The 22,658-nt window shown below is 40.7% G+C and overlaps 4 protein-coding genes across 15 annotated transcripts; 1 reads left to right on the top strand and 3 right to left on the bottom strand.

Annotated features, from left to right (window-relative positions):
- Positions 1-732: 732 nt before the first annotated feature.
- LOC125718585 (uncharacterized) lies at positions 733-4,493 on the bottom strand. Of its 2 annotated transcripts, none has more exons than XM_048992456.1 (2): positions 4,392-4,493; positions 733-3,426 (listed from the first exon to the last, which is right to left on the bottom strand). In XM_048992456.1, the coding sequence occupies exon 2, from the start codon at positions 3,386-3,388 to the stop codon at positions 2,216-2,218; it is 1,173 nt and encodes a 390-aa protein (XP_048848413.1). In that variant the 5' UTR covers positions 3,389-3,426; positions 4,392-4,493; the 3' UTR covers positions 733-2,215. The 2 variants fall into 2 exon arrangements, with proteins under 2 accessions (XP_048848413.1, XP_048848414.1); XM_048992457.1 differs by lacking the exon at positions 4,392-4,493 and adding an exon at positions 4,161-4,183.
- Positions 4,494-9,381: 4,888 nt separating this feature from the next.
- On the bottom strand, positions 9,382-12,501 carry LOC125718825 (protein rapunzel-like). 2 transcript variants are annotated; one of them, XM_048992948.1, is made up of 2 exons: positions 12,407-12,501; positions 9,382-10,509 (listed from the first exon to the last, which is right to left on the bottom strand). In XM_048992948.1, exon 2 carries the CDS (start codon positions 10,488-10,490, stop codon positions 9,807-9,809), a length of 684 nt encoding a protein of 227 aa, XP_048848905.1. In that variant the 5' UTR covers positions 10,491-10,509; positions 12,407-12,501; the 3' UTR covers positions 9,382-9,806. The 2 variants fall into 2 exon arrangements, with proteins under 2 accessions (XP_048848905.1, XP_048848906.1); XM_048992949.1 differs by having other exon boundaries at positions 12,287-12,464.
- A 30-nt stretch (positions 12,502-12,531) lies between these two features.
- Positions 12,532-17,595, top strand: si:dkey-266f7.9 (uncharacterized protein LOC100006223 homolog). 9 transcript variants are annotated; one of them, XM_048992943.1, is made up of 6 exons: positions 12,551-13,506; positions 14,811-14,964; positions 15,348-15,426; positions 15,566-16,139; positions 16,883-16,911; positions 17,329-17,456. In XM_048992943.1, exons 1-5 carry the CDS (start codon positions 13,393-13,395, stop codon positions 16,907-16,909), a joined length of 948 nt encoding a protein of 315 aa, XP_048848900.1. In that variant the 5' UTR covers positions 12,551-13,392; the 3' UTR covers positions 16,910-16,911; positions 17,329-17,456. The 9 variants fall into 9 exon arrangements, with proteins under 9 accessions (XP_048848895.1, XP_048848894.1, XP_048848900.1 ...); XM_048992938.1 differs by lacking the exon at positions 16,883-16,911 and having other exon boundaries at positions 12,532-12,718; positions 14,860-14,964; positions 17,329-17,595; XM_048992937.1 differs by lacking the exon at positions 16,883-16,911 and having other exon boundaries at positions 12,532-12,718; positions 14,806-14,964; positions 17,329-17,595.
- LOC125718824 (protein rapunzel-like) lies at positions 16,743-22,501 on the bottom strand. 2 transcript variants are annotated; one of them, XM_048992947.1, is made up of 2 exons: positions 22,130-22,501; positions 16,743-19,634 (listed from the first exon to the last, which is right to left on the bottom strand). In XM_048992947.1, exon 2 carries the CDS (start codon positions 19,626-19,628, stop codon positions 18,612-18,614), a length of 1,017 nt encoding a protein of 338 aa, XP_048848904.1. In that variant the 5' UTR covers positions 19,629-19,634; positions 22,130-22,501; the 3' UTR covers positions 16,743-18,611. The 2 variants fall into 2 exon arrangements, with proteins under 2 accessions (XP_048848904.1, XP_048848903.1); XM_048992946.1 differs by having other exon boundaries at positions 16,743-19,798; positions 22,130-22,415.
- Between the last annotated feature and the right edge of the window lie 157 nt (positions 22,502-22,658).

The following is a 22,658-nucleotide window of genomic DNA, read 5'->3' as shown; positions in this document are numbered from 1 at the left end:
TTGTTCTACACAATACAAAAATAACTCATTGTTATTACTGTTTAACCAACGCTGGGGGCACCATTCCAGCCTTTGGCGTTTTTCTTGTAGACCTACTTGCACATCTTATTGACTCGTGTCAATGGGCCATGTTGCTGAAACAGATGGAAAATTCCATGAGGACCTTTCATTTGCTGGAGATGTGCTGCTATGAGTTAAAGACCTGAAGCTCAATGGAGGGATATTACATTTCACATGATGTGACTGGGCCTGTAACTAAATAAAATCCTGCTCAGTGAAGGGAAATTGCAGTGAAAGGTATAGAATATAAGCTGGGAATCTGGTTGGTTGAGTGTGAGACACAGTAGCTGCCCCATGTATACAGGCCTAGTCTAATTAATTCATTCTAAGGGACGGATTTGTTCAATTCACGTCAGAACATGAAGAAAAACACAGTTAAACCAAAGAAAATGAATGGAAAGTGCCTGAAACTCACATCGATATCTATTACAGATCCATAATCTCCAAGAAGAGAGAGCTGACTGACTTTGCCAGTTGTTGACTGTAAGTGGGCAGTGTGAGATATATAACACTAAAAGGCTTGATATCAGAATTGATTGTGTTTGGACAGAGACACATCAATGGACAAAGTGGAAGCAGATTCTTACTTTTCATTTGATGCCGGGGGATGCACATACACCATTACATTAACCGGCCACTTCCAGCTACCCATTACAGCTCTTGGTGCTTTGCTTCCGTGTTATTAGCCGTATATATCTAGACACATTAACACAACCAGTCCACATTTTTCTTATTTTTGGGTTTGGCGTGGTGTCATACAAGCGTGCAAGATCTGCGTGACATGTGCAGCGTTTGCAACATAAATTGCCATCTGTAACATCTTAGTGTTACAAGCCTCACATTTATTGTAATGACGTAATGAACTTATCGATACTCGTTGAACACATCACCACCCCTGGCATGTTACATGGATGATGTCGCCTTGTTAGTAACTTCTTGAAATGGGGGTGTCTTAAAATCACCGTAAAATCATCCATAACTCTGAAACATGTAATATTCTAACCTGGTACCTACACATGAAACTGAAATGTTGTATTATTATTTTACTCTAAACCATAGTACTTCAGTTATTGATGGATATTTAACATAAAAAGCCAAAGAATAAGATATAACCTGCAGAAAAGACAGTACATGACACACGTAGACAGATGCAACATCAATTATATTACTGACAATTAAAATACGCTAACAACAATCAGTTCTCTATTGACTTTTATAATGCACCTTTGTGATCATTAATGGCAAATAGCAGATTTCATAGTTTAAAGCACATTACAACAATAATTTGTGTGTAAACTTGCTTAATTTGGTTTATGAAGTGAAAGGCGTCCATGGTAATATAGAATTAGATATTTTGCAGCTGACAAACGGCAGACAAATAGCAGGTTTGGATGTGTCTCTATAGATTAGCATCATCCATCCATCCATCCATCCATCCATCCATCCATCCATCCATCCATCCATCCATCAATAATGCATTAATAGTTACTGCAGGGGTTGATCCAAAAACGGAACAAGACAGATTCCTGTTTTCTCTACTCATTCAGCCCAAACATTAGTGTGAATTGCATCTTGCTTATACAGGTGACATCTTTTGCATCATAATCCTTGCTGATAAACTCTAAGCATAACACTGTCCAAATGGGCTTACACAATGCATATAGATACATGATGAGAAACAATGTCCAAATTAGTGTCCGTTTTATCTAAAGAAAAACTTCATACAGTCACCTCCCAGATTCGTGAATTTGATTCGGATATTCACGAGTTAGCCAGAATATTTCTGCATGACGTGTGAGCCAAAAGGATATGAACAATACTGAAAATGATTTGGATCGCATGAAAGCATATAATATGTAAATATCCATTTTATTTAATATTTGATATTGTAACTGCATACTATATCTTTAATTTTGAAAGGTATTTGAAAAGTTAGCATCTGTCTCAGGAGCCAATCTCATGCGTTAACTGTGACTGTGGAACCTCGTGTTTCTCTCAGTAACTTTTCAGTGCCATTAATTTAGCTGTTTTTAATGATGCAGCTAAGTATTCTTCACAAATATTCACCTTTGCAGGGATCTTCCATCCTTTACCCCCACTAATGTGAAGAGGTGACTGTACCTGGTAACCAGGTAATGAATTCCATTGTTAAGGGCTATTTGGAGTGGATGCAGAAATGTGCTTTTTTGTGACTTTCATAATAGTAGCAGTCATCAGGAAAGGTGTTGGACTCAGCTGCTGACTTGGTTCTGCTAATTGCGTAAACAGCACAGTTGGGTAGGCGGTCACTGAGCGACTGAGCCACATCTGCCATTTTCCCCTTCAGCGGCTGCCCCTCGATCTGTTCCTGGATCTGGCTTTTGTCGATGGGCACAGGCTCCACACTGAAGGAGACCAACATCCTGATGTTATCCTTGGTCACAATGTCAAAGAAATTGTTGCTGCCACTGATGCCAAGGTATTCCTTCCCAGCCAACTGCTGCAATGGAAAATGCTCCTTGTGTTTAAAAACAAGGACAGACCAAGCCACCCAGTCGTACTTTTTACCTAGAAAGGTTAGGAGGGGCTCGATGAATTTGCGGTTGACACTACCCTCCTTATCCAGTAGGTGGTGCTCAACATCCATCTTAGCCTGCACAGCAAAATTCTCCTTACAGTCATCCACAGCGGCCTTCATGCGCCTCTCCACCTCCTCCATCCTCTCTTGCCACTTGCTCACCAGTGCCTCGCCCACCTCGCCCTGCTTTAGGGCGGCATGGCCCATAACCGCGATGATGCCCATGATGAAAAGCTTCTTCAGCCCCGAGCAGAAAGCCTCCACAGCCCTGCGGCTTCTTTGCTCTGTAGCCAGCACTGTCTCCAGCAGGGGCTCCCCGGAGCTTCCAGTTACTGCACCATATATGGCATCCAGATTCAGGTCAGCCCCAGTGTTCTCAAAATGGCGGAGGAACTTCTCCATCTTCTTCTGCTGGAACTCAGTTGCGTTGACGAAGTCCTGGAACTTCTCATACTGGCTGATCATCTGGGCCTCGTAGTCGAAGTTCTGCTTGTTCATGGAGACCCGCTGTAATTCCCGGGTAATGCTGTCTACCTCCTGGCTAACGCCGGCGAGCTTCTGGTCCAGGCTCCGGAACTGCTCAGTCAGGTACCGACTCTCTGCGCTTCCCGGGCTGTGGATTATCTGGGCGGCGGCCCTAAAGACGGCTTCCAGGAGTGGGTGGAGTTTCCCCACAGTAGCCGCCAGCACTTCGCACCCCTCTCCTACAAGCTCCACCCCCTTTTCAATCTTGCTTTTGTTCTCCACAAGCCATTCTTCTAAGTTGTTCATTTTTTCCCCTTTTCCTCAGAACATCCAAACAAGGTGAACTGCAAAAGAAAAAGGTACTCTATCTTAAGTACATCCCATCCAGTAAGAAACACAATAGCACTACATCCATTACCATAATGCTTTAACTATATTTTAGATTATATGTTCATATAATGCAGCAGCTGTACAGAGAATATGGTGTAAAACACAACTTACATTTTTAGATTTTTCAGGTACACCACTTATTAAAATCATTGGGTTTATAACCCCACCCAGAAATTTGTTTCCTCCTGAACAGGCATGTTGCCAGCTAGTAAATTTACAAACCAATCGCTGGCATTGTCGTACACCCCCCCCCCCCCAAAATTTATTTCTGGCTACAGGCCTGATCCATAGACGTATCCTTCATCAGTAACACACCTTTCTACGCCACTGACAAAACTGCACATTATGTCATAATTATTTATTGATACTTATATTTATTTATAATTAACTAGATTATAATTGATTATACAAATTCAGGATGCTATATCAAAGCGTTTCATTTAACAAAGCACGTATGTTTACAGGAGCAACGTCTCCTTGGTTAGACAGCCAGTCTGCAGATCAGCACCATCTCAGCCTTTCTGACACAACACTAACAAATGATTGATCGCTGCAGTTTGCCAGCGTGTCGAAAAACCTGTACAAATACCGCAAAATAACATATTGGTCAATACCTGCAAAATCTGAATTAGAATCACAATTTATGACTCATTAACCTTTTTTTTCTCTCACAAATGATACATCTCACCTCTGTTCCCAAACCACAAGCTCATGTGTTTTTTTAACCACTCCACCACAGTAACAGCAGCTCCCAATGGACAGCCCGTGCTGGTTTAGCAGAATAACAGAAATGCACGTTACGAGCATCGCATGCGCGGAATCTGTCCCTTTTTTGTCTTTCTTTTTGTTCCCCGATTTTTAAAGGTTCAACTGACTTGCTGATAATCCGCAAAAAGAATGAGAAAAGGATGTGATTTACCTTCTTTCGCAGGCGAAAAGGGAGCAGTCCTAGAAAACAGACAGAGATGAAAGTATGGATGAATTAAGCTCAACACTGCTTAGGCTCTTCAGTACCAAAAAGATGCGCAGCCCCTTAGGGTTGGTGTAGAACACGCCCCACCTCCCCTGAATCGCCTCCATCCTTCACTGCATGAGACAGGGGGTGGGGACTGAAACACAGATGTATTCTGGTAACACCAGTATTCTGAATTCACATTATATACGGAAATGCAGGAAGACAGCAGCTCACATGATTTTTCCATTAGTAACTAGAGTTTTGGTTCTATTCTGACTCCATCTGAATATTCTTCTAGAAATACCTTGTGCAAAATTACTTGAAGCTATTTATATTGATTAAAAAACATACACATACTAGTTACTCACTAGTATTTTATATAAATGTTAATGCTACCTTCCAATCTCTCACAGGGGATCTGGATTCTGTCCCAGGCAGCACAATGAACAAGGCAGGTATGATAATCAATACATTAAAATGTCTTGGTTAGTATTTCATTATAGGTCAATCAAGCCTATGAAGACAGTAGGAACATTGCTTACCCTACTGCCCTCGCAATACTGCGGTTGGGAGTTTCTATCTGGATGACATCAAACTCCACCGCAGTGAATTACGGAAAACAGATTAAACAGACACTATATTTCAACAGGTTCTAAATAAATGATCCATCAGTGAAATACAGTGGTTCACTGGTGGTCAGAAGGGTGATTGTCCAATCTATTACCATGACCTGGCAGGAGGCCTGTTTTGGTTGCTGTGGTGATTAAAAACCCTGTTATTAAAATGTAGCTATGGCCAATAGGATGAAAGGAATAGCACTGCAACTAGGAGCTGAATGTCGAGTGGGAGGAGCAGATAGCTGTTATCATCTGATACCCTAACTGTAATCCCAACCCTAATCTGAACCCTAACTCTCATTATAAAATCCTCCTACCCTTCGTTATATACCCCTCCTACTTGACATTTCCCCTCCCACTTGACATTGCCCCTCCTACTCCGCATCGCCCCTCCCACTTGCCATTGCCCCTCCTACTCCACATCACCCCTCCCACTTAACATTGCCTCTCCTACTCTGCATCGCCCCTCCCACTTAACATTGCCCCTCCCACTTGACATTTCCCCTCCTACTCCACATCGCCTCTCCCACTCAACATTGCCCCTCCTACTCCGCATCACCCCTCCCACTTAACATTGCCCCTCCCACTTGACATTGCCCCTCCTACTCGACACTCGGCTCCCAGCTGCAGCTATATATACTTGAATTAGACTGGTGGAACTTTCAGGGAACATGGGAGCCAGCCGGGTGGAGTATGGAAGAGTATGGAAGAACTGCATGTGTATTCATTTTGGTTTCTGTCATGTGTATTCATTTCAGCTTGAAAATAAAATGGTTCTTCTGCCCTCTCTGCTTCCTGGTTCCACTACAACAAATGATTTGTCCTAATTAATTATTACTCAGATTATTTATTATTCAGTATTCTAACAACACAGCAATGTCATGAATATTTAAATAGAATAACTCAGCGGTAAGACATGCTTTAGGATGTACTTTAAGATGCGCCTCCACAAAAGTGTCTCAAACCGACGACAAAAAAACAGCAGCTTGAAGGTCATGATGTATCCGATTGTGTGTGTCACTGAGCAAATGTTTTAATGGTCTTTATTGGGTTAGTCTGTCGAGTCGGTCGATGCATCACTCTGATGAAGGAGTAATAGCATCTCTGCCTCGCCTGTCATTGGGAAGAACAGGATGGACATATAACTGATTGCCTGCCCGCCCTAACATACTAACTCAGATATCTGTGCATTAAATACTAAATAATATCGACAGATTTTCTTTCAATGTACAGAAACACAGTATTATGCCAGTCCATTTAATCTAATATATTAAACAGCCCATGCATAAAAGTGAAACATAACAGAATTTAAACATAGTCTTATCATTCTCATCAAGAATTACTAGCTGGAAGAGGCGCTGACCATTATAAACTTGTATGTTTTTTTAATGCTTCTTTAAATTTAGACAAATTATCAAAATACATTATAGTTGAACTTTGTTTTTATGCCGTTATATATATTTTTTGTTTTTTTCTTACCTTTGTTTATGCATTTTCTGATGGGTTTACTTAACTATGGGGGTAGCATCTTTGCCACAAAGGGTAATCTTTATAACTCAATCGGAGTGTAGTGCTGCTGTGCTTTTGCGTCCCTAGGAACTTCTCTACGTCGCTAAGACATCTTTTAGCCCGGAGGGTGTGTCCGAGGGTTCACAGACTGAGCGCGTGGAAATTAAAGCATCTCATTTAAACAAATCATTCGGGGCTTCAGGCCCGGGCTCGTGCGAAGAAACGGAAAAAGAGCAGGGGGCCAGAACGTGACGGATGGGAAGGCGAGCACAGATGTGTCACGTGCAGTGTGACGTCTCTTATCATCCATCAGCAAGCGCGAGAGGGGCGTGTGGGTGCAAAAATTAAAAAACAGTCAGCAAGAGAAAATCAGGTATACATTTTTTTAATCGTTCAGAGCCAGAAAAACTTTCAACAGTGAAAACTGTCGGTATATATAAATCGGTTATAGCATCACACGTCAAGAACAAACATGTTCGAACACAATATCAGTGTTTCTAGTTTATCAGGACAGAATGTTAATATAATGGCCCACAACCTAATGTTTCTATTTAAAATCATTTACTGGACTGTAATCCATAAACTGCTGTCAATGACTTTGCTGTCCCCGCGTTTTCTGAAATCGCCCTCATCTCTAAATTACAAGAGGTGGACAGGGCCTGCTGCCATTCTCCTTACTATGCCTGAAAGGGTGCATAATACATGTGCTATACTATTGAACGTGCAACACGTGAGAAAAAGGTACGTAGACATAGCATGCTAACAAGTAACCCCCTGTTCCCCCCATTTCATTTGCCTGAATTTCCGTGGGATACAGGAGTATAATATAGGCTACATTAAGTAGACATTACTTGTTGTAAGCAGATATAACCTTGTTTCGTTTTGGAAAATAATATTCAAAAGGTTTCATTTTGAGTGTCAAGGGTACCCTCTGCTGTCTGGGATAGGCTCCAACTCCCCTCCGCGACCCTGAACAGAGAAACGGATGCAAGAATTGCGTTTGATGTGTATTTTACTGCCATCGCGTGGTGGAATTGAGCAACTGTCATAAGGAATTCTGTAATTATTAATAATTCTTTATGTCGCATTTACAATTATTTTAATGCTATAGTAACTATAATGACTACCTGTACTGCTATCAGGATGCATCCGATATACAGTGGTCATCTGGTTAGGTAGAACAATAGGTAATTAAAAGAAAACTATGAACCATATAAATTTGTTCAGTGTCTTAATAGGCAAAAATATCAAATGTTATAACAGGTTTCCACAGTCTAATACGTCACCGAAATTAACAGTGGCGAAGAACTATATATTTAATGAACAGTTTTACTCGGAGAAACAGAGCAGGTGCGCCGTCTCAATCTTCATGCAGCTCTTCTCAAACTCAATTTCCCACAAACCTCAGCGGTGGCAAAATCGCTACAGGTACCCAGGTAGGCCAAAAATACTGCCGTACGCAGGGCGTGTAATAGGTCAAGACATTTCCCCGTATAATTTAACATATTTTGACTTCATTTTCACGAAGCTGAAAAAAATGAGGAATGGGTACTGACGCAGTTCTTTAGTTCCCCTTTTTCATGTACTGAAATAGTCAGATTTATCACACATGGCACACCGTCTATTCCATAGCCGTCATCGTCTATTCATTCGAAACCATTACTTCTCGAACCATTAATTTGGACAAAAGTATTAGGCAGCCTAAGATTCTCAGTTTTGCAGCAAGATCTGGTTTCATGTAAGAATATGGCCATAAAACCTGTATACTTACACAAACCCGAGATTGTATTCCTGTTTGCATTCTCATTTGAATTTTACTAGTGAAATACATCCCTTTGAAAGCTTAAGCAAAAACCGGTAATCGGAATAATGTGATTTATAAAAAGTGTATAAAGCACTTGTTTTATGTTGGCTATACTCAACAAGGCGGTAGTTAAAATTTTATTTGCCATTTCTTTTGAATTAGCATAGCATGTTAAGTTACACATATTTACGTATTTCTGTGAGCATTCCCTATCATTAATATTCTGTAATACACGGTGGGTTACCTCACCAGATGCAGTGGAAAGACTAGCCCAGAGGTGACCTTCACAAAAGCATGGAGGGGGGGGGGCATTGTTGCCCATGCAGGCACAGCCTTAACCAAAACCTAATTAAATGTGAGGTCAGTGTCTCTGATGCCGTCCTACTTCCTGAACAATAGAAATGTGGGTGTCATGCAAAAGAAAATTGCGGAAAAACTCTAATGGCACCACAAAAATATCTCACCATACATTCCTTTTCCAAGGAATGCAGGATCACAGAGGGCTTATTGCAGGTATTGGTATGCGCAAGGCAGGCTATACAGCGAATAACATATCAGTCCATATCAGGGCACTACATGGAAAACAGGCTGACGTATGGGTGAGATTTAAACCTACAACCACACAGAATGAGTGACTTCCAACAAAATCTTTAAAGAAATCTTGAAATACTTTAAAAAATATTTTAAAAACTTCATATTAAAATTGATTTTATTAAACACGTTCATCTTGCACCTGTATTTTTGCAAAGAGAGAATTACATGGGCATCGCGTTTTGAATTTGAACTAAAGATTTACTCATTAATCTGCCTGCATTTACCCAAAGTGATTTACAGTAGAAAGGAGGGCTACAATTTACACGTGCACCCTGGGATTTGAACCCACAACCCTTTCCATCGTTATTGCAATGATCTACTTGTTGTTCTACAGGAGCTAATAAAGACGCGAAATACCTATGTACTCATTATATACACATTTTTTTGTATTAAACGGTATAATGGAGGAAGAAACAAACAATTCTTAAAGTTCGGTTTTCATATGATTTATTGGAAAATGATATTTTAGCTCAAGGCAGCCAAAGCAGTAATATCATGGTAATAAAAGTAAACTTTAGCAAAATAAAGTGCAATTACACCAACATGTTGTAAAGTGGTCAAGATGCAATTAGGCACAACTTACGGGAAACAAAATGGTGTCTGTCACAGTTTGAAAATTATTCTGTAATTCATTCATCAAAAATAATGTGAAGCAGAAGTGCTGGGTATTAAATATTATATATATATGTATATATACACTCATTATAATTAACCTGAGGCTAATAGAATGACCGTTTTGGCTTCCTTTTCCCAAATTTGGTCCATTTGAAGGGAGCTTTTTCTCGGATCTCCAATTTAAAAACAATATTAAGATTATGGCCAGGGTTCCCTCACTGGACCAATCTGCTATGACCCTCATGATGCTCTCTGACACTGGGCCAAGGCCTCCTCCATTTTGGCTTGGATTTCTGCCACACGCTGGGTCCACTTCTCCCGGACCTCGTCTTCGTCGTCTTCGGTGACGGCCGTGTAACCCATGAGCGCGATGAGGCCGATGTGGAAGAGGTGGCCAAGGTGGGAGCAGCGACGCTCCATCACCCCCCGGTCGAAGTTGCAGTGCTCCTGGTACACCCGCAGCAGGGGTCTGCCGAAGGCCGTCGGGGCACCAACCACGCCACGGTAGTAGACGTCCAGGCTCATCTCGCCCTTGTCCCTCTCGTAGATATTCTCAAACTTGCTCATGTAGTGACGAGCGCTATCTGGGTCCTTCGTAACCCTCTCCACCATATCATTGAAAGCCGCGTACTGGTGCTTAATGTACTCTTCGTATTTGCTAAAGATCTCGTTGACCTCATTGATGCGGATCTGCTGCAGCACCTGCTGATTCTGGGCAGAGATGCTCTGCAGTTTGCTGTGGACGGCTTGGAAGTCCTTCTCCAGGGCGTGGGCCTCCTCGCCCACCAGGCCCTTGCGTGCCACACCTACCAGGGTGCTGACGATGCCGAAAAGGGGGTCGATGGAGGATGCAAACGAAGACACCTTTTCCACACAACCCAGAACTTTGGCTGCGGTCATTTTAATTTTTTCTGCATCAGCCATGGCTGCCGGTTTTTCGTGCCTAAAAGGAAAACAAAGTTATTTCAATTCTGTTTAATAAAAACAAATAAAATGCTTCATATTAGGAATGTAGGATATTTGAAAAACATCACGTGGTGATATTTTAAATTTTTGCGATAAGTATTTGTAAGATAAATGTCAAATAAGTTGGTGGTGTTGCCACGAGTTGTGCCAACAGACAAAGCAGTGATGATAAATCACTCGCTTTTACTCAGTGTCGTCTCTATGAAATCCAAAATATTTTCATACAGCGGTAGATGAATGTTTTTTAGTAACCACTTCTGCTCCTCACTTATGTTGTTAAATTTATCACAAACGCGCCACACTATCTATGAGTGAGACCGAAACAGATGAAAATGATTCTGATTGGATCCAGACGGTTATGTAAAAGCACCGGTGGTAAAGTTTACACTGACATATAATAGATAATCTTAAAAAGAACAAGCATTAAAACAGCAAAGCTTGCTAAGTGAATGAATAAAAATGTTTTACAGAAACTTATTGATAACCTCAACCCAGTTGACTATCCCAGTCCTTGCGATGTGACAATTACATCTGAATGACATGCTCATGGTTTTACTTGTACAAAAATGTTCTGAGGGCAGAACAAAAATGATTGGTTGACAGAAATAACCAATCGGATTGTAGAGGAGGTGGGTGCAAAAAAAACTAGAGGCCGGAGGAAGACATCTGATTGGCTGGACCCACCACCTCTGCAATCTGATTGGTTCTCTCTCTGAACCAATGATTCTTCATTCTGCTTGCAGAACATTTGTGTAAAACTCCCATGAGCAAATAACATGCGGTGTCGGTATTAACATTTAACATTGTACAGCTCTACTTCGTATATTTAGTATGTATTAATTAAGTACAGGGGCGTTGGATGGGCATGGATACCTGGCAGATTCATACTTGACAGAGGCCCTTGAAAACATAACATCGGATGAGAGGGCCCAATGTCACATTTTGTCAGGAGACCATAATTTCCAGGTATGCCACTAATTCAGTATGAAAGACTCAGTCCAATCTTAAAGGAATCAAGGAAACAACAGAGGCCCGCATTGCTTTAAAATTTAAAAGTGTGACCAATTTAACACGTGGAAGACAAATGTGTGTCTATTTCTTCGTTCAACATAAAATATAGCATTGAAACTGCTCATTATATAACAGGTTCCACTAATGGAAAACCCCCGTATACGTAACAGACCCACGGAAAAAAACATGAAAAATACCGATTTACATCAGTTTGCAACATTTATTAAGCAGATATTATACACACATATTTAAATGCTCCGGAAATTCGCCAGAAACCAGCACTCATCACTTGCACCACCTGCTGAAATACTGTTAGTCTATGTAGGTGGAAGAACTACTGGCACAAACATATAGTTCATCCAGGCTTTCCGAGTTTCAGCTTTACCTCGGAAGCAGAAATTATCCCACTATAGAACTTAGAACCAAAGACTACGGTGCTATTAATTTCAATATGTAATTGCCTGTTAGGTTCTGTTTAATCGGGCTCGATGTTTTTCTTTACAAGACATGTTTAGGTTCAGCCAGATTAGCTGGGCTGATTTTTCCCCAAGTACGTCACTCGACGACAGACCCGCAAAAGATTATAGAACGGGAAATTAAAATAGAGTAATTAACCATTGGTTCCGTTATAAAATAATGCATTACTTAGCTACTTAATTAGTGATTCCATACAGAAATACAACCTGAATAAATATTTCATTCAAAGTGGCTCGGGATCGTATTATTCTTTGGTTAGTACCTACGTAGTTCGCAGGAGAGCTGCAAAAACGTCCAGTTATTAATTACAAAAAACGTTCACTTCACGCAGGTAGACAAATGCATGAACGCTTCGAGTAGAATCCAGTACTGGACTCGAAATTTACCTATTTTGAAGAGTGTAATCTCACTTCCTATGAGTCGGCCAAACCTGCAACCATTTCACCGTCCGCTCTCTCGATTGCCACGCCCATCGACCATATAGGAGCACAAGAGGAGGAAGTGACGCAAAGCACAAACCTAATTGGCTACATGGGATTAGTGCCATAGCATTTCAACGTTAAAGTGGACGCCCACGTCACGTTATGTATCTGCTTAAAATATTAATTTTTACCTTTCATTTGTAAATTCCCCCAGATGGTATATGTATTTTCGTGAAAAAAAGAAGCATCGGATTACATCTATGCCACACAGCCGAGGTCAGCATTATTATTGTATGAAAGAGAGGATAGCTTGTTTGCGGAAAATATCGGAAATGTAAGTTTCTAAAAAAGAAAGTAGGATAGTTTGCTTAACCTCCAGTGGATATTTGTAGGTTTCCAAACTGGCACCACCAAATAACAGGTATTCACGTGAAAACCACGTGAAGACAAAAGAAAGACCATAAAGTTAGATCTCAGTCACGTAAATCCGTAAATAAACCTAAGCTAATATAAATATGTATGAAGGAATATGACAGAAGAAACCTGATCTATAATATTATGTTGCACAAGTTGCGGTATTGAACCAACCAACTCAGGAAACCAGAACCGAACCGAAACCAATATGATGTTTCCCTGCTGACGAAATTTGTAAAATGGGCCTGTCAAATACAGTTTATTAATGCATTCTTCCTGCACCACGAATCTATTTGCTATGTATACAAGAGGGCTATTAATAAGAATAATTTTTGATTTAGGGCTTCTAATCGCTTATCAACTGAAAAATTTAATATTTAATGTTGTTTTTCTTAATGGTAAACAAGTTGCGTTATTGACATGCGTTCTCTCTGTTATACTACACATGGCCCTGTCCTGATGTTACTTAAAGAGAACATTGCTTTAAGATGACATCGGGTGCGCTTTTTACCATCCCAACACTTCATTAATGGAAAATGAAATCAAAATGTAAAAACTTTTTTCCCATGGATTTCGGAAGCGTAAACAGCTTTCGACACCATTTTAACCTTGTGTTTTCGAACTGGGTGATGTCTATCAAGAAACGGAAGGTAACTGCTACCGATTGATACACGGTGCTGCTCCTCAAATAATTCGGCTGGTAGCAATTCCCTGAAATGTGTCATTACTGAAAATAAAACTATGCAGTATAAACAAAATATGTACATCACACCCTGTAGTACCTCACGAAAAAAATAAGGGCAAGGACATAACATTTTCTTTCGTCATTTAAATTTGATTGCATAAAGGTATGAGGTGAAACGCTGTGCTTTTGTTTTCCCCCCTCGGCATAATGTGCCTATACTCTGCTCAAGCCATAGCCTAACATAACCCTGTGTCATGTGGTACTGTTTACTGGTTTTCCTTCAGCAAGTCTTAAAGAGATCCATTGATACATGTTCACATGAGAGATACCAGATCAAGGTTACAATTAGTAGATTGTTTGGTATAATTTAACAGTGGTACCATAATCAAGAGAGAGAGGCAGATTAGGGTATATTGCATAGGTTAATATTACATCAAGTATTTATCAGATCTCCATGGTAAACACTGTGTGCAGTATATATCCTGCATTACTTTAACAACTATCATGTTATGACTACAAAGATAAGTTTCAATTTTGACACTTATATATAGAATAGAATAGCGATAATATTTGTCAGGAAGCTGCAGTATAATGTGGTTTGAGCACTGGAAGAATGAGTCACATTTAGTAGGAAATCAGCCGATACATTTCTGAACAGTTAATTGTGCCTTATGACCAAATGAGGGCCAACCTTAGCGCCGCAAAGTATTGTGGATGAGGCTGTAACCAAAGAAACAAGCTACTGGCCAGTTCGTATCACCTTGCTGTTTAATTTTTTCTTGTCTAGTTTAACAACACACACACATACACACACAGAGACCTCTATTCATATCTTTGTGGATACCATCCATTCATTTCTATTGGCAAAACTCTAATCCTATCAATGATAATCTTAACCCCTACCCAGGCCTAACCTTAACCATAAGTACCCAAACAAAATACAAGTTTTTTCGGCATTTAAATTTTTTTGACTGCAGTCACAAATTTTAATAAAATGTGTGAGTGTCATTATTATTGTAGATAGAGAGAGTTTACAAATGTCTGCATACTGTCTTATAAGAATAAGATTATTAACTTAACAAAGTTTCAATGAAAGGTAAATTACATTTACAACTGGCTTTTTGAACCATTATTTAAATAGTACACAATAGGTACCACTCAGCACATTGTTGGACTTCCTCATTATTCCCGACAACTGGCACAGAATGTTAGAATGAAAAGGCAAAGGTTTTTGGGGTCTTTATAGCAGCGTGGTGTGTGAAAGGGCAGGTCTGGCACAGTGGTGTGACACGGGGAGCCACATTGTCCTTGCGCACAGCTGCCAGAGCCCCACGGACGCCCACAGGAACTGCTGCATCAACATTATCCGCCATCCCCAAAATCCCAGCACCTACTGCACCACAGTGTGGACGTCATAAATCGGGTAAGTACATTAACGCTCAAAGCTGTTTATATATCTCACAGTTTCTCTGTTTAATCTTATTTTGCATAGACTGATTTCTTTCTTTAATTACTCAATTAATGTTACCTAACTTTGTCTACTTCTTATAACCTATTCCATGCGTTGTGTTGGAAATTAATGTAGAAGTAGCAGAACTGAAATAAAAAAATAGATTTATTAATGGGGGCGGCATGGTGGTGCAGTGGTTAGCACTGTTGCCTCACACGTCTGGGACCCAGATATTTAGACCTTTGGTAATACTGAGTGTAAAATTTTCTTTCCAGTTGTGAATATTGAACAAATGTAGCCCCAAAACAGTGTAATAAAATGTGCTATGCATTTACACTGGTTTTCACTGTCTCCAGTGGTTTTGAGAGGCGTTAAAGCCACAAACAACAAAATATCCATGGAGAATTTGGCCAAGGGCATTTTTGTGTTTGCAGGGTAAGACTTTCTATTCAAATTACCAGCTCTTGCTTCCCATATGTGGTAGTTACTGGTACTTTATAAGAAGAAGATGGAGCGGTGTCCTTCATTGACTTTATTCCCGGTCTTGCTGCTCCTGTTGCATGGTTGGTCTAAGAGTGCTGAGCCTGACTTACATGGCAGTGACCCAACGGCGAGATTTTGATGACACCCCAGCCCCCGGGTTACTCAACCCTGCATGGATGGCGTCAGTCCCTGACAGCCGCCCCCTGTCTGAGGTCACACTCCCCGGCAGCCACAACACCATGGCGCGGTACGGCGGAGCCCCGATTCGGTGCCAGTCCTGGCCCCTGGCCTTACAGCTGCGGGCTGGCGTGCGTTTCCTGGACGTGCGGGTCCGTCATGTTAAGGGCAATCTCACCATCCACCATGGTGTGGTATACCAGCGGGCTCACTTTGGTGATGTTCTTGAAGACGTGGCTGCGTTTCTCCATGAGAGGCCTACTGAGGCCGTACTGATGCGACTCAAGGAGGAATTCAGTGAAACGAATGACATCTATGGGTCGGTGGTCAGCTACATCCACCGCTATGCCCACTGGGACCTGCTTTGGCACAGCCGTCTGGTGCCAACTATGACACAGGCCCGCGGGAAACTCATTGTCCTGCAGGATTTCATTGGCCCAGACCTCGGCATGCGTTATGGATCCCTGGACATCGCTGACGAGTGGAAGGTAAAGGTCTGGGGTTTGGATGTTCTACAGACACCAACAGAAATGAAGAGTAAATGTCATTAAGGAGCTGCGTTCACATTTATAATTATATAGCAGTAAACATGCCATTTAAATAACTGCGGAGACTTCTTCTGTGGACATGTAGGTAACACCTGCATTTCAGTTCCCATGTATGTCTGTAGGTAAATGCAGCAATATTGCACAAATATATAGTACAGACACTCCCTGGGTTATGACGGGGTTACATTCCAATAACGCTATCGTAAGGTGAAAACATCGGAAGGCGGAAATATCGTAAGGCAAAATTATCGTAAGGCAAAATTATCGTAAGGCGGAAATATCGTGAGGCGGAAATATCGTAAGGCGGAAATATCGTAAGGCTAAAATGCATTATAATAACCTAACAAACATCATAACCTAGACTAGCCTACCTTAAACATGCTTAGAACACTTACATTAGCCTACAGTTGAGCAAAATCATTAACACAAAGCCTATTTTATAATAAAGTGTTGAATATCTCACGCAGTTTGTTGAATAATGTACTGAAAGTGAAGAAACATTTCCCAATAGTAAAAGTCGAAATATCGTACCACAGACGATCGTAACCTGAGGAGGGTCTGTATTGTGAAAAAGTCAAGAAAAGTACTGTTAAAGACAATCAAAGAAAATGTTCAAAGATATCATTAAAACTTGTGCAAATTAACAGTAACAATAAAAAAATAAGAATTTCTTTTCTTCTCAGGACAGAGAAGGAACCATAGCTGGATAGCTGTAAGAACACTACTTCGGTTCCCAAACCTCTCCTCAGGGGCACCTCAGTCATTCCACATATCTGTTACATTTCACCACCAGCTCTCTTAATTAACTTAATTAAATTAGGTATTCATTAGCCAAACATCCTATGCTAGTGATCGAGTCAAAATGCATAGTTGTGCCAAATACATTGGTTACTTTAAGAGAGGTTTTGAATATGACACATTTTGACAGACATATAAAATCGTGAAGATCATTTAGACATCATTTTCTTTGACTGTTTAAGACTTCTGCAGAGTGCTGCATTTTATTGTACAAAACAGTGACAAATTGAAATTAATCTCTCGTAAATGAACGGCTACTAATACATGCTCCAATCTCCTGAACTCCAGCGAAGATCAGAGCTGACTTGCACCTACTGCTTTTATCCTGCAGGTGCCGACATTTTTTCACTTGCCAGCAAAGTGGGAGACCGTGCACAAGCACTTGGCAGCCGCTGAGGCTGGGAACAAGGCCCAGATGTTCCTCACTTATTCAAGTGGAGCCGGGATCTTCGCCTATCCGATTTCCGTGGCTCGGCACATTAATGCCCGGCTCTTAGACCACCTCGTGCTCAGGGCAGGAAAGCCCAGGCGCTATGGCATCGTGGCCATGGACTTCCCTGACGCTCCACTCCTGCAAACCATCATTAACTTCAACTGATGTGGAAGTGTAGCGTTCAGCAGACTCGCATAACAACAGTGAGCAAACAGCGGCTTACTGATCCACCTCAAATGGCCCCCATTATCTTTACGTTTCATTTGCAATCAAGGCACAAAAACAGTGACTGAACAATGGCTCACTGATCCATGTCAAACAACCCCCATTGTCTTTAAATTTCATTTAGAATCTGGCACTGACAATGGAAACACAGACGTTTGGACTTTCTTACAATCATCGTCATGTTTCATGCTGCATTAAACACAGACAAAAAAAAAACAGTTCATTGTTGTGCAGCCTGATACGCAAATATTGCTCAAACAAATGCTATAATGTATCTATACTCTTTTGCTCGCCTAGGATAGCATGTTAGCTAGGACCAGAACTGGACCAAACCCGATAAGGAGTGTACCAGTACTTTGTTTATGCCATTGGTCTAAGAATTGAGGCTATTGTGCAGTTGAAAGAGATTGCCTACCTGGTACTAAGCTGTATTTAATAAAGCAGATACTTAGTACATACTAACACAACAATGGAAACAGTTTGTTTTCCACTGTAATATGAAACACAATTTTTCATTTCACAGTTTTATCTGTTCAGGATTCTATTGAAGCAGGTAAGATGAAACAGGACTATTAAACACAGTCCATTTGTATACCAGATCATTCCTAACTGACTAATATTCATGTATATTTCCCTTGAAGCCACATGCAGAGGCACAGCTGCAGTCATTTCATGACGCTTATTTCTAAAAATGAAAAAATACAATAAATGGCACTAGTACAGTAACTACAGTATGAGGAGCAGAAAGCATGGAACATGCTGGAAACCCTTGTTGTAACATACAACCTGGCTAAGGTTTCCAATAGAAGACCTAACCTGACAACCTTCTTAAGTAGCCAAAGGCATTTAGTCGGTCAAATTACTGTACAGTACATTTAAATATGGCCGTGTATCATCAGAAATTACAGCAGTGCCTCACGGAGAAATTCAGTCAAAGACATGAGTTGTAGCAATGATTAATCTGAATATATAAAGATATTCGTTTTCCTGTGATCCTGATGATACCGGGCGTCATCTGGGAAACTGGATCTTTCCACTACGTGTCGATTAATCACGTGCACTAGGCAGCCGGGAAGACTGGCGTGCAGTCGCTCTGCCAGCTGTGCCTTGTTCCTTATCCACTTTTGCCCCTGTATGACGGCCGAAAGAGTTTCCTTATCTAAGCTTCTTGGCTCAAGGCTATAGGACACCACCACATGTGGCTCAGTGTCAAAGACAAAGTGATTCCCCCCACTGATTCCCCGATAATTCTTGCCATAGATCAGCTTCCAGAAGCAACCTGTAGGGGGAGCATAAACCCTTACAGACCAGGACACCCAGTCATACTTTTGTTTTAGGAAACCTACAGCGTCATCAGCTAACTCCTGGTTAGGCCTGCCTTTCCAGGTACGGATACGTTTCCCAATGTCAATTTCTGCCTGTTTGACAAAATTAACCCTGCAGTCTTCAACAACATCCTTCATCTTCTCCTCAATGTGGTTCACTTTCTCAGCCCAATCACGAAGAAGCTCCTCCTCCTCATTATAATCCTTCAGAGCTGCATGGCCCACCAGGGCGACAAGTCCAATGAAGAAAAGATTCTTTAACCGTGCACAGAAGTCCTCCATGGACCTCCGGTTTCTTTCTTCATACTTCAGCGTGATCTCCAACACCGACTCACCGGAGAAGTTGTCTCCGGTCACAGCTCTATACAGGGTGTTTAAGTTCGTTTCTCCTTTAGTCTTTGCAAAATGTTCCATAAAGAGCTTCTTCTTCACCTCACGGAACTTGGGCTTGGCGTTGAGGATGTCCATGTATTTACGAAATTGGCTTGTCAGGTTCTCCTCCACCTGGAAGTAGGCTGCATCCACACCGCTCTTCTTGATCTCCTGGGTGATGTTCTCTACCTCTTCAGAGATCACATCCAGGCGGTCACGTACCTTCTGAAACTGCTCCTTCATGAATTCTGCCTCCGGGCTCTCCTGATTGTCCATGGCTAACTGCACAAGGGGTGATACAATGGAGAAAACAGGGAACATCTCTCCCACTGCCTCAGACAAAGCCTCTGCCCCTTTCTCAAATATCTCCATGAAGTCCTCTATCACTTCTTTCTTTTTGACCAACTGCACCAGTTTATTAGCCATTGGAAGAAACACAGCACCTCCTAGGTGACAAAAAAAATACTGCATCAATTTGAAGTGTTCATGTTACATCCTTATCTCCATTAGCCTCAGCATGCATCTAACGTGAAATTCTGGTGTTAGCCCCATGCCAATTAGCATCTCTACAAATCCCTAGTTGGCCAAGGTATAACCTAAAACATCTATGATAGGTGTTAGTGTAATATCAAAAACCCACAATGGTGAATTCATCACCTGAGAACCATAACAACTATAACAGGCCTGCCACTTTCAAATTGTAAACTGTAATGTTTACAGAGTGATGATACATAGGGCAACTTTTTGTGCAATGTTGCCGGGCAATGCTGCCCACTGATGTAGCTGACCAGTGTTGCTGGGCAATGCTGCTGACCAATGCTGCTGGGCAATGCTGCTCACCGATGTAGCTGACCAGTGTTGCTGGGCAATGCTGCTGGGCAATGCTGCTCACCGATGTAGCTGACCAGTGTTGCTGTGCAATGCTGCTCACCGATGTAGCTGACCAGTGTTGCTTGGGCACTTTCTCATTGATATTATGTAACAAATTACTATTTGAAAACTTTTCATTGGCAGTGGGCAATTTTTTTGTGGTCATCTACATCCAGATGAGTTGCCCTTTGTCTCACCTGGTTGGCAGTTGCTCAGTAACATTGCTCAAAAAAATTCCCTTTGTATCATTACCTTAAGACTTTGAAGTCCAGAGTACACATGTAACTGTCAAATTACAATCTCTCTAACAAACAAGCAAGAATTTTGCATCATCAACTTTAAAACTCCTTCCAGTCTTTTGAAGGTATTATATGCATCACATCAATCATTGTTTACATTGCACATTGGCTCTGCAATAAAATGTAAAGCGCTAGACACTTTTGTTAATGCTGATAAAAGACATAAATAAGGAAACTTTGTGTATATCACACAACATGAGTATGAAGACCTTTTTTAGCCATATTTCCATCATTATATTATATAGTTATGTTGTGCTTTCCTTTCACAGCACTTTTAGATAGGAATGCAGTATGTTTCAATTTCAATGATGCAATATATGTTTCTCTCAACAGAATCGATTCTATTTGTTGTTCTGAATCATGTGATTTGTACCATGATGTGAATGGACTCGGCACTAGGCATAAATTTCTGTTCATTTTCAAATACAAGGCTATAAATGGTAAAGCTTTACATTAACTGCACATTCATTATGCATTCATAGTACATTCAGTGCACCTTCATAATGCATTCATAGAACATTCATAAGCAGCATGTAAGTATATCTTAACATCCTAACATATTTTAACAGCTTTAATATACATTAATAACAAAGATTATATGAAAATAACAAGCATTGTAATGGATAATTGTATATATAATGTTTGATATTAATGTACATTACAGCTATTTAGCTATGTTAGAATGATAAAGTATATTCCCATGCTGCTTATGAATGTTCTACAAATGTATTATGAAGGTACACTGAATGCTCTATGAAGGTATTATAAAGGCATTATGAAGGTCCAGTTAATGTAAAGCAGGGTTGTGGAACCTGATCCATGGAGGCCGGTGCAGGTTTTTGGGGTGACCTCTCATTCAGCCAGTAATGAAGCAGTGGCTCTCAACTCAAGTCCTGGTGACCCACTGTTATTGGCTGATTGAAAGGTCATTCCTAAAACCTGCACCGGCCCGGCATGGATCAGGTTCGCCACCCCTGATGTAAAGCATTATCTTATAAACTGATTACTTCCCTATTGGCATTTTCTCACATATGGGTCATGATGGACCTGTAGCTGCTTCTGAAGAAGATGAGTTAGAATGAACTGATAAGTGATTGCCTACTGCCATTTTCTCAGAGCTACAATCTGCACTCAAGACCTTATTTTCAGTTCCTCTTTGTTTCAAGAGTCAAGTTCAGAATTATGTTTTTGCAAACTTTTGTGTTTTCTACATTGCATGTAAGTAGACAGATAAACTACCAGTTTTCAAGGAAAAAAAGCATATGTTCAGAGAATATTTCAGAGAAATTATTAATTATGGTAACAGTGCTGTTCATATCTTCTAAAGACAGATTTTATTGCTCTGAATTATTCCAACTTACTTTCTTATTTAACATCTAGTATATCTTTAAAAAAAACTTGCAAATGGAGATATATTTACAATATGTTCATAAACAGCACACACAGTAACTTCCATAGTGTTTTTAAAAAATTAATTACAAGAAGCAAACCTTGCATCTTGAAACCACATATATAAAATTACGCTTTACATACGTAAGGCAGCTATCCATTGTTTGACATATATATGTATATATGTATACTTTATAATATATATAAAGTAATACTTACGACACTGGTGTACAAAGAGATCTTACAGTTTTTTTCCCCACAGAAGAGTGAAATGAAACCATTGCTCAAACTTGGGTTTCATGTCACCCACTATGTGACTTCCTGCTGTACGCTGTTTGACATCTCGATCTGACCACACCAGGCATTGCTGCTGTGTGATAACACATAGCAAGCAGGCGGCTCCCTCAGCTCTGGGCCCTGTTATTTTGATACAGGCAATGCTTTAAACAAGTAAATTCCCGATCAATACAGCAGGTTACAGTAAACCTATGGTTCGGCAGTACCACAAAAGCTCCGCAGAGTAACTGGAGTTAGATCTCGTCCTTGTGCAGGTCAGCAATAACGGAACCCTTGTTCAACGTAGAAATTAATTTTCCTAGCAGTGTTGTTAAACTGTCAACCTGTACTTATTTATTAAGAATGGTATGAAATTGGTCCACGTGTTTGAAAGATCCAGTGCACTGATAATCTAAAAAACATCAGCCAACAAAAGAAAGACAAAATAAATATTAGAGCAAAATAGTATTTG

Source organism: Brienomyrus brachyistius, chromosome 23, assembly GCF_023856365.1.
Source record: "Brienomyrus brachyistius isolate T26 chromosome 23, BBRACH_0.4, whole genome shotgun sequence".
NCBI lineage: Eukaryota > Metazoa > Chordata > Actinopteri > Osteoglossiformes > Mormyridae > Brienomyrus > Brienomyrus brachyistius.
Note: the sequence above shows the minus strand (reverse complement) of the source record. Positions and strands in the feature narration are given on the sequence as shown.